Genomic DNA, 12,397 nt, shown 5'->3' with positions numbered 1-12,397 from the left:
GGAAAAGTTTTTTTAAACCCAAGATGTTTCCTACGCTTACTTATATAAGGATTTTTTTATATAATATTTTTCTCCCCATGAAAAATGAATAAAAATATATGGGAAATTGATCTCTGAACCACTAGGACAAGGTACACTAACACCTCTGTGTTTATCTCTCTCCTCACATGAAATGACCTTGCTACTCTTCTATGATCACTACCATTTTGCCACAATCCATTGTTGTGCTCCCTTATCCTGCTCGTTTTTAGAGAAGCCTCTCCCAAAATATCTACATGAGTAGGAATACGAAACTCCTTAGGTTCAGATAACCCTTTCTCAAAAAAATTATTACGTTAATTGAAAATTCTTCAGCCATATTCTGAAGAAGAAAAAAAATTCTAAAACTTAGCTCTCAAATTTTAGGACTACATTAACCCAACCCTATGGCTGGTCTAGTTGCGAAATTTAATGCTTAACATTTTCAATCCAAACCAGAAACCCAAATTCAGCTCAGGCCATTCAACCGATCCCATCCCATCCCCAACCTCTCACATTTTGTGAGCAAGTTGACAAGGAGTTTAAGTATCGGTATCCATTTTTCTTTTATATGAAGTATTGGTATCACATAGGTACCACCAGAATCCAATATTAATATGATACAGATACGGTCATATGTATCGTCTAAAAAGTGGGTTTTTGAAATTACACCCGACACAGCCAGCTACAGACTGATTCCAGCCAATCGGGAAAATGAAATTGATATGGACACCGATGTCGATAAGGCGATACCTATAACCTTGGGTGCAAATTAGCCAAAAATCCAGGTACAACATTGAACCAAAGAACACCAGGACAAGACGAGCTGAGGCTCAGTTTGGTTCAAAATCTATCAATTTCCCAAACTAAGCCCAACCCACTTGCACCCCAATTTTGCTGTACCATGTTTAGAAGTCAATAAATTTTCTCATTTAGCAGGAAAAAAGATTTTAAATAGAATATCGACTAGTTTCCACTGTAAAACTCGCAAGTCTTTTTGGGAGTGGGAGGTGTTCAAAATACACTCTTGGAAGCCAACTCAGCGCATTTTAGTTTGTTTGGTAGCATTCTCGAAATAGATTCTGAGTATAGAATGCATTCTAAAGTGAGAAAATAGTGAAGAATCAGATTGCAGAATGCATTCTAGAACCAGAACCTATTCTGAGAATGCATGGCAAACACAACATATGGTTGTGTTTGGTATGCATTCTAAGTCGATTTTGCATTCTCAGACAATAAAAACAACCAGATTTTTTCATCTGAGAGATGGAAAAACAATCTAGAATGCATACCAAACACAGCCTCAAATTGCCTGGGTTTGAAGTTTAAACACAGCCCTAGGTTTGACACTGGGAAGCCACAGGACTGGCTGGGCAACCAACCGATCTGGTTCATATCAAACCATTCAGGTTGTAGTCAAATAATATCTTCTATTTTCACTTGAATAAAGTGTTTCTTCCAGTGATGGATGTTAATTGCTTTTATCCGGACAAAATCAATTACCTATGGAATTTCCAGACATTCCTTTTGAGGCCAGAGACCCGATACTCCAAAGTTTCAGTCATTTGAAACCTCGGAGATTGGCCATAGAGAAGCAAATTACAGAAAACCAAGATTTAGTATCAAAGAATTTTAATGCTGCATGGCCAGACTTCCTTCCAAACACTATAACTGGGGATATTGTAAATACAAAAGGCCAAAGGAACCATAAGATTAAAAAAAATGGGACTACAATTACAAAATTATCGAGAAGGATACAACCTTGTCAAAAGCTACATACTGTACAAGATGTGACCATGCACATGCCCTTCTCATCAAATGACAGAAAGTCCATGAAATCCCCATCTGCGCTGTTAACCTGATAAAATCAGAAGGCTAAGGGCAAGAGAAGAAAAATAAAAATGTACAAGACAGTAGTTATAAAATATATAAACAGCGAAGTAATTGGAAATAAAAACTCACAGGCTTATTTGATGTACACAACATGCAAGAATTGCATATTCAACTTCATTTAGTGGTTTATTTATGCTTAATCATGATTCAGGACATGAGACATCAGGCTACAGTTATATGCCCTAATATCAACCAAATTGATTATTGTAGTCATCTGATCAGAGTTCTAAAACTCAGCAGTGTCCAGCTGAACCAAGTGGATCAGCACTGCAACCGAATAGATCGCCAAGTCAATACCAAAATGGTAAGTTTTAATGATTACCTAGAAAAATGGATCTGGCAGGGGGCATCAGGGTTTATTCTTAAGATGAGATCAAAGAGAGAGAGAGAGGGGTTTCACCCAGATCATAGGTTTTCTGTAACCTCTGGATTTTGAGTTATGTTGGTGGGTTTCTCATCCCATCTCATCTCTGATGGTTTTTACCAAGATGAGATATAAGAGAAAGAGGTCATTGCCACACTGCTCAGATCTGACTTTTCAGAATGAACACAAACTTGGATCCGAGAAGTTATGGACACTTCATTGTGGCCTTCAATTTGGCTTGCGCAGCGCAGCAGGCATGTATTGCTCATATATGGAGTTGCTTCTGGTTGTCCTTCAACTGCTCAAAGCTCAAACAAGGGATTCTTGGTCTCTTAAGATTTTCTCCAAACAAAGACAAAAGAGAGATTGCAGGAGGGGAGAGTGAGACCGAAAGAATTGCAGGGAAGAGAGAAACCAGAGTAGTGAGAGAGAGAGAGACCAGAGTGAGAGAGTCATTTCATGAAGACTCCTTCTGGTTACAAGTAAGGGAAATGAAGGGAAGTGAAATTAGTTTAACAAAGGAAATTGACTCTTTTCTCTCTATGATTGTGTAACTAGCTTGAAAAATCTTAAATACCATTATTGAAATTTTCAAATAGATTCCCTAGACCTGTCAAGTTTTCTTAAGAATTTGAAAACAAAATTCAAAATTAATTACCATATTTAGTAAGTTATTTGAATTTGTTACACAATTATTGTTGGTTAGTGAGAGAAGCTGCAGCCATTTGCCAGTTTGGGGGGGGGAGGGGTATGCCCATTTTTGCAGCTTTATCCATTATACCAAGTGAACTCCGGCAATCTTCTGAGTGGAGCAGTCAATTTTTCTGATCCACACCGTTGATTTGCCAAGTCAGAAAAGCAGCCCAGAAGTGAAGGCCTGTGGCAACTGGGTGAGATGTTGATCCCAAGTGGATTGACCAATCCCCTAGTTGACTCACAGATTTTAAGAAAACTGCATCTGTTGCTTATCCTAATCAGGCTGATATGCAACCTAGAGAATAGGTGCTCTCCTCTAAAATTGTACCATATGAAACAAATGGACCATTCAATGGTTAATCATTTGTTCGCAAACCCAACCACAGAATGATGAGATAGTCTCATATTGTGTAATAGAAACAATAAATAAATAAATAAAATCAACAGAGATGAAATAACAGTACAATAACAAAGAAAACATACCAGATAAAGCAACTGAAATTCTAGTGCTCCAAAATCAATGACTTGACCTAATCAGTAACAGCTCGGAAAAGGCCTTTCGGTTCATCATAAAACCATCTGCAAAACAGATTTTTCTTCTGAATCTCAGAAAACAAGTTACTAAATATGGCCTACCAAAAACGTGTAATAATAAAATAATATTGTATACCCAAGCATACAGTGATTATAATAAATCCATAAAGCCCATCAGTCCCTATGAGCAACAGATAATTGGACACACCGCCATAGCAAGCATTGTACTACTGGAGGCCACCCTTAGTTCTTCTTAGAAAGATAAGCTTGGAAAGGAAAATTGATAATGAACAGTAGTACAATAGAACACCCATGGATTAAAAAAAGGAGCAGTGCCGGGTGATATTTGTGTCAAATAATAGAAACTAATTTTCAGTTGATTTTATTGACTGAATAACTTGACACATTATAACAACTTAAGAGGTGGTTAATCAGTTAGGACATCAGCTGATGCATTTAGAATCTACTGATCACAAGGTTGGATTACCCAGTACCTTTAAATAAATTTCTTTAAAAAAAAACACTTGAATTGCCCTTTGACTCACCTCTAATGGCTAGTTTTTTTATTCATTGACTTAGACATGTTAATCAGATAAATTAGCCAATTAGATGAACGAATATGATGCTCTTGTATACCTTCCCATATTAAAGTAAGCATCGAATATTCATTATTTTTTTAGCAAACCTAATGCCGGACTGGTCCAAAAATTGATCTTATTTTATATCCATTGGGTATGAGCCTTCAATTCTTTGGGTTTTATTTATGAATATCAACCCCACAAAGTGGGGGGTCTAAAGGGGAGCACGAAAATAAATATTTAATTAGTAGTGGGGGCCCATTAGATATTAGCTTAGAATTTTTCTAATAGTAGTAGTTATTATAGGGATCTTGTAGGACCCATTCCTAAGCTGTTAGTTTAGTCTTAAGTAGAAGAATACAATAAGATTTAGCTTTTGTTTCGAGGGTATAGTAGTTTAGCAAGTTCCTGGCCATTGTACACTTGGGTATGCCCATATCGACCGAATTGGGGTTTTCGAACCCATGGTCACATCATCCTGTCCCTCTCTTCTCCTCTTTGTTTTTCTTCAGGTACTGTTCACAGTATTACGCACGGTACTGTTCACACTTCAGAAATCAAAATCCCAAAACAGTCCTCTTATTTTTTCTCTTTTTTTATTCTCTTTTTCTTTCCCCATTGCACGCTGCTGGAATATCAAAGCCAGCAAGCTTCTCAGCCCTTAATTCAACAAAAAATCTCAATACAACTGGGCTTGTATTGCAGGCAATCAATTTTTTATTCCTAAACTAAATTGGAGTTGGCTCATTGTATCAAAACCCTAAGCCTCAAACCTGCCAAGAAAAATGAAGATTCATCCACCTACATAAGGATTCAGGACTTCAAGGGAGGATCTGGTACCAAATGGAGCTAGAAATCTTCAAGATCAAATCATAAAATATCAAAGGCACGTCCAATTCTTCATTTCAAAAAGTCCCTTGCACTTTTCATTTGCTTCATTCCTCAGGAGGAACTGAGGAAGTTTCTATTGTCATGTATTGAAACTGGAACACGAAAATAACATTCCAAGGTAACTTAAGGAACCATGAACCAATGTGGCAACATGCCCACATTTTTTATTGGAAGGGAAAATATCACCTACAGATACGTTACAAATCAAATCCATAAGTAGCAGCAATTTCTCTTTTTCAATTCTTGTTTTCTCCACTATTTGTGGGTTTCTTCTAAATGGCCCTAAATAACAAAACTCATCTCAACCATGAAAAATGAAAACTTCAATCACTCTCCATTATTTCTTCTTCCCTTTTTATTCCATGCACAAGACTACAAGCGTGGTTATTTAAAATATTTGATTCTCGATATGCAGTATTATAAGTAAAACAGAACTCATGCAGATAAATCAGAGAAAAAATGGGTTTATTTTAGTGGAAATAAGCCTTGGGTTGGGTAACATATAAGTTGGGCCTTTGGTCCAAGGAGTTCTCTTTTTAATAGACTACTTCGATGGGGGCCTAAAACATGGGTAGGAGGTAGGAATACGTGATTTATTTTACTAGCTAGTCTAGTTAGAGTTTATTCCTTTATTTCAATTGTTTTGCTTCCCTATAGTATATGCAGATTTTTAGTCATTTAAAACTATTTTGATGCAGATAAAACACAATTGAGCTTATTTTAATGGAAATAAGTCTTGGGTTAGATTATGTGTGTTGGACCTTTGATCCACTGTGTTTTCATTGTAATGGGCCACTTTAATGGGCCTATAATATGGGTAGAAGCTAGGCCTCCAAAATTAGTTAAATAAGTGTCTTTATTTCTTTATTTAAATTGTTATTAAGTGTTTTAGTTAGGCTGGATTGGATTCTATAAGTCCAGTCCTCCTTTGAGTCAGTTTCCTTCATTATTTTACTTTCCTAGTCAGCTTATGTTACCATACTAGTTAAGGATTGGTTTAGACCTTTCTTTTGTAGTGTTTGACACTGTTTTTGAGTCTTCTATATAAGTTTGTAAGGGGATTCAGCCTTGTACACAAATTTGATTAATGAGATTTTGACTTGAGTCTTTTCTTTATTCTGTGAGATTAAGATTTGCTGTGAGAAAGTCAATCTGTGACACAGTTGGAAAGCTTGCTTTTTGTGCTACTATTTCCCACATCTGGATGGAGCGTAACTTTAGAAGATGGACGTCCAACTCCCGCTCTTTAGACATGATTTGGAAGGCCATCTTCTTTGATGTCTCATCTAAAGCTAACTCCTTCCCCCCTACTAGTGTCATAGATTCCCCAAGGAACAGGTGTAGTGTTGTCTCCTGGGGTCTCTCTTCTACTATTTTGCGCCCTTCCTTCGGGCTTGTATATCCCTCTCCCCCTTTTCTTCGTAATTAAATTTTTATTCATCCAAAAAAAAAGATTTGCTGTGAGATGCAGTGCTATGTTGGTGGAAGCCAATAGTGGCTGGTGGGGTTCCAGTTGAGGCTAGGCGTGATGCTCAGTCATGTCTTCTTCATTCTTCCTTCTCCATCAATACTCAAGTACGATTCCAGTTGAGGCTAGGTGTGATGCTCAGTCATATCTTCTTCTTCATTCTTCCTTCTCCATCAATAATCAAGTAAGACACTTCATAATTCCTAATCTCACCAGATAAGTTTTATTTTTTGATATCTTGTTTGCTAGTTCAAGAACTGTTGTTGACCAGAATCTTGTATCTGTCAGTTCATAATTTGCTATGATATCTGAGTTCCTTATGTTTAGGATCTTAAGTAACTAATTCTGTAACAATGCTGGTTCTTCAGATCCAACCATTGGATAGAGCTCATATTTTGAAGAGTTGTTCCTTGTTATTTTATTAAATTCAAATTAGAATTTCATTCCCATCTGAGTCGGTGATTGTTACTTATTGAATTTCTTCCAAATCTGGTCTTTCTTCCCTTCACTATGATTCTGGTTTTCAAATGAGTTACTGAACCTAATCCCTTAGGCTTCTAGAAACCCATCATAACTCCATAGCAAACTATTGGTTGGAGGAGTTTTAGGATTTTTGGCTTTAGTTTGAGTCAGTTTTTAAGTCTGATGCAGATCCAAGCATCCGCAAGGAAGACAAGCTGCCCTAACCATAGGGCCATAGTTGGAGCCTTAGTTTAATTTTATACTTAGTTTATTTTAGCTTTAGTTCATTCTATACTTAGTATTTTTTAAGCTCTTACATTGAACAGGTCCAACCAATGGTCCAATTTAGGTGACTCTTTTCTATTGGCTAGTATTGTTTAAATCCTATTGGCTCTTAGAGCATCTTTTAAGTAACTGTTTTAAAGTTATATTTTGTCCCCCCCTCCACGAATTTTAGAGGGAGAGGTTTTAGATTCGTAATAGGATTGGGCCTTAGGCCATATTATTTATTAATGAAAACGTGGGAGGCTCCCCCCACAATTTAGACTTTGAAAAAATCGATCTCTTTGCTGCTGGTTATCTCTTTTGAGAGTGAGTCATGTGAGTCATATCAAGACAACCTTGTGAGTCATATCAAGGTGAAGGGTACGTGGATCTCCTATGACTCCTTGCATCTGTTCATGATCGGGAGGTCTTCTTCAATCAACTTTCAAGCTACTGCTGCTGCTGATCTTCATCCCAGAAAGTTATTTACAGAATCTGCAAATAACCCTTCTTCTTCTCATCCTCTGACTTAGACCTACATTCCCCAATCGATCCCCTAAACCCTAGCTTCATCTACTGTCCATAAAACCTAATTCTCTCCATTAACTTCAACCTAATTTCATCCATAGCTCCATTACCATCATCCCTATACTCGACAGCAGCCCTTGCCCCATTCCACTATTGCAACCCTAATTCCCCCTCATCTCTGTGAAACCTAAAAACCCCTAAATTCTGTCCAGCCTTTTCAACCATCCAAATCACACCAAACCTCAACCGAATCATCCTCTCCATACCAGTGACACTCGACCAGAACCCCTTGACCTAATTCCCCTCCCTAAACCCTAGATCTTATCATTCTCTTCATTCCCAAAACCCGAAACCCTAAACCTAAATTTTCTGAAAATTAAAATCTCATTGAAACCTAATCATACCTAGTTCATTAAAACCCTTAAAACCGGCCTAATTTTACCAAATAAAACCCACTCCATTCTCCCAAGTATAACCCTAGATTTGACCTTAGATACCCCAATCTGCCCCCAATCGGCTGGTAGTTTCAGAACTTCTGTTCACCTGGCTCCTAGTAGGATCCTATCCTATTTGGAACTACATTAAAGTCTCTTTTATATAATGTTGCAATGGGCTAGCCCTAAACACGATTTTATGTTGCATGAAATTGGCTTTCTGCCTCAAATTCTCTGGTGATTCAGAATTCTCCACTGTGGTGATTCAATAGCCCCTTGCTATGGTGCTTCAGTGGCTCAATAGATGGTGATTCTTATCCAGGCTTTGATGGTGATTCCAAGGTCATATCATCCTTTTCTTATCTACTCTATTTTATAGTTTCTCACTCAATTAACAAGTCGGTATTTCTTGCTTCCACTTCTGGTTTCTAATCTTGAATCTCAGTTTCTGGTCATTATCCAGTTGTTTGTGTTGGTTGTTTGCTGGTTAATACTGCAGTTTTAAAGTAGGAGCTAGTTCAACTCAGAACCAACCCTACAATAGGATCGATGTACTGTCTAGCAGTGGAGATCTTCAGCAAAACACCATAGAAAACTGAACCGCATACGCTATTTTGAGGGGTCTTCAATCAGCAATGGATTTACTCAATAGGGCTTCTTGTATTAACTGGTTACAGAATCCCAGCACTGTAGTTAGGCCTTAGATTGCAGTAGACTTCAGAATACAGATCACCCACAGAATTGATTGGGAAATAAAAGAAAATTAGAAGATAAAATAAGGTAGGACAGAATTGGATTGAATCTCTCACTCTCTCTCGGGCCTCTCACCCATAGGTATCTCAATTTGGATCCTCTACGGCCGGGCAGCCGGGCAGGGCATGGACCCCACCCGGGCAGGATGCTCGGCAGTGGGTGGAGCGGTCATTTTGCCCCTGCCTGTGTGAGGCCGCACAATGGCCACTCAGCTGCCCGGCCGTAGAGGATCATTGTCGTAGGTATCTCACCTCTCAACTGTATCACACAGCTTCATGAAGAAAAATTCAATCATCCCTGCTAATGGCTATTATAAATATATTTAAAGAAAAACCGAATAAAAGTCCTAATCAATCTAGGATATTTTTTTGGGGGGTGAATAATCTTATCTAGGAAATTATCTAACCAACCTTCTAATTTCAGATTACATATAAGCTAATGAATAAAACCAAAATAGAAACAAATAACAATTGAAACCTATCTAATAAAACTAATTATAACAGCTGTAGGAGTCCTCCACGTATTGGCAATTGAGTCTTCAATTTGCATTCAATCTCCACCAGCTGTCATGGGCCCACTCAAACCTGTAATTAATCTTCTCTTTAATCTGTAACACCAGGAATTTATCTTCAAGACTAATCTTCTCACAGCTAGCCATGTGGCCCATACAAAGTGGAGTTACTTCTGGAAAATATCCCCCTACAAATCAGCAAACTTGATTGCAAATCTCCCAAATATGACAGATAGACTCCTACTTTATTTCTGGAAGTATATCCCCTTTTATGCTGCTGGACAATATCCTCTTCAAATCTGGAAATATGTTAACTCAAAATCTATTTAAATCTGAAGATAATCTTCCACAAAATATGCTGGACGATAGGGTGGATGAAACTGGACAGGTTCTTGCTCATTCCTTATGATATGCTCCTCAAAATTAGAAATCTGGTCTGTTGGAATGTGCTCCATCGAACCAACCAAGAACCATTCTGTCTCCCACAGCGATTCTGGACTGGTTTTTGAACTTTGTTCCGGCGGCTACACCTGTGCTGGAACATGTGATCTACATCAAGTTTGTTTACATTCTGGATCGTATTTTTAGATCAGAACACTACTATTATCATTTATCAGATGCTGCTATTTGAACTTCCTTGTTCAAGTAGGACTCATAAATATCAATTGTTCTAAACATCAAAATCTGTAGAAACTTCTTTGATATATTATCCTTGACTGAAGGAGCTTTCAACCAGCTTTTCGTCTATTTCTGATGTGTGCTTTCTGAGTAATATTTTCTCTTATTCTGCTTCAGCGGTTCTGTTTTGAGCTTCCTTAATCAAGTGAGATTTCTTCAAATTTTATAATCCATCCATTGGATTGATTTGATATTTTAGGCCTTGTTTGATAGAACTCATGATTCTTGACTCCGCTGATTCCTATTCCGTGGGAATAAAAGGGGAGTGGAATTCTGTTTGGCAATTCGGTCAGATTTCATGCTCCCAGAGAACAGACCGGTCTCAAATGCCCTCTCAAATCAGGATAGACGGGATGTTCCGTCTGTTCCAGAACAACTCAAAGCAGGATGGGAGCCCTACGAACAAAGACTGTTCCAGACTCTCTTTTTTTTTTTTTTTAAAGCCTGATTGCTCTACCTTCATCGGCCTACTCACCTATCCCCTCCTCGGCTCCTCCTCTGTCCTCTATTGTCTTCTAGGGTTTCCGATCTACCATTTTTTGTTTCTTCCCTGTTATTCTACTCCTATAATGTCTGTGATTTTGTATTGGGACTTTGTCTTTTAGGGCTCTTCACTTCTTCCTCCTACTCTGCTTTTCTCTGTTGGTTTGTCCTTTTCTTTAATCAAAATCTTCTAATTGCTTTCCTTTTTCCTTTGCTTGGGTGGGAACTTTCATAGTTGTTTGGTTGTCTGAGTAGATGGCTACTCATTTATTTCATGAAATAATGATGAAAAGAAGAGGATTAGGGACTGAAGTCTGGACATTCCTGGATTTTCTCAAATTTGAAGTGCATTTCTTTCCATTGTGGAAGCTTTTGTCTGATTCGGTTACTTTGAAAGCAATGAAATTGATAGTGAAAGTTTCTCAACACCTACCCGATATGTCTCCTTTCTCTTCTTCCCCTGTTTGTAACCCTCTGGTCACTCCCCTGTTTAGGTTCCTTTTTTTTAGATTTTTCAGTTTATTCTTTTAAGATCTTTGGTTGCTGTACATCAAATTGATTCACTTTATGCACCTTCCAGTCTCTTTGTTTTTTTTCATAGCAGATTGATGCTTTCAGTGTTCTCTCAAGTGTCAGAAAATAACCCAAAACAATAGAGTTTTATTAGGAAAACCAAGTGTCAGAGAGCAGGAAAGTTTGGAAAGAGTTTGGAGAATGATACTTAAAAGATGTTCAATAACATCTCATAATTATAAGACAGTATAAGAAGTTGATAATGACATTATGGTATTTAAAGTTGTACAATGGCATTTTTGTGATTAAATTGTGTACAAACAGGATTGATTCTGTCAGGTGCATACCAAATGCTGATTCTGATCTTTTTCTGTTACGGAATCAATACTGAAACACTGTTTTGAATACTGTTACCAAACGCCAATCCTACTCCCAAAAATAATGGAATCTGGAAAAATCAATTCCACCCAGAATCAGCGGAATAGGAGCAGGATGGTTGTCAAACAGGGCCTTAATATTCTGTTCCTCCTTAATATATAAGCTTTTGGGTTCTATCTGACCTCTGGCTTATGTTTTCTCAGATTTCTCTCTTGAATTCTGAATTTTTCATTAAATCTGCAATTCGGGTTAACTATTGGTTTCTGAAACCTAAACTTAACGTGACCTAGAACCACATAATGAATAAACAAGAGGATGTATCATTTTTATTTTTTTTCTGATGCAGTTGCATATGCATGGCTGGACTGATTTCACCAGTCTGGAAACCTAGATCAAGGCAAACCAGATCCAAACCTAGCTTTCCCTTCAGCATGAATATTTAGGAAATTTTCTTTTTATTCGGGATTACATTTGTCAATTTACATTCATTATCTTATTCCTGTTTAGCAATCATAGTATTCCAAGTTATAGTTTGACTTCTATCTTCAGTACATTTCAGATTACTTTTAGGAGTTAGTTTTTGAGTTTCTCCAATGCAAAATCGATCTCGAGCTAGGAAAGAACCAGTGGGAGATCACTCAACAATATGGGTAATAGAATTAATGCAAACTCAACCTCTAACCAGGGAGAAACCAGTCAGGGATCGATTACAACCAGGATCAACACAATAAGGAAGAACAAATTGAATAATTGGAACTCTTTTTTTAATGCTATTTTCTGTTTACATATGAAGGAGAACACAAAAGGATAACAAAAGAAGAAGGGACATAGAAGGGGGGATAGGATGATAGGATCAGCTGTCTCAGCCCATCATCCTCTCACCCAGGGCTTCTCAACGTTGCCGCGTCTCACAGCTTCAACCAAAACTCTTTTCTCTTCAATCTCTGTCCT

At 37.7% G+C, this 12,397-nt stretch overlaps 1 protein-coding gene across 4 annotated transcripts in view; it reads right to left on the bottom strand.

Annotated features, from left to right (window-relative positions):
- Nucleotides 1-3,473: 3,473 nt before the first annotated feature.
- The window catches only part of LOC122640839, a 28,462-nt gene continuing 19,538 nt past the window's right edge, over nucleotides 3,474-12,397 (bottom strand). For all 4 annotated transcript variants that reach the window (XM_043834096.1, XM_043834094.1, XM_043834093.1 and 1 more), the window contains one exon: nucleotides 3,474-3,550. In XM_043834096.1, coding sequence (XP_043690031.1) covers nucleotides 3,502-3,550 — 49 coding nt within the window. In that variant the 3' untranslated portion in view covers nucleotides 3,474-3,501. The remainder of the gene's footprint in view (nucleotides 3,551-12,397) is intronic.

The sequence above is a fragment of the Telopea speciosissima genome, chromosome 9, assembly GCF_018873765.1.
Source record: "Telopea speciosissima isolate NSW1024214 ecotype Mountain lineage chromosome 9, Tspe_v1, whole genome shotgun sequence".
Taxonomy (NCBI): domain Eukaryota; kingdom Viridiplantae; phylum Streptophyta; class Magnoliopsida; order Proteales; family Proteaceae; genus Telopea; species Telopea speciosissima.
Note: the sequence above shows the minus strand (reverse complement) of the source record. Positions and strands in the feature narration are given on the sequence as shown.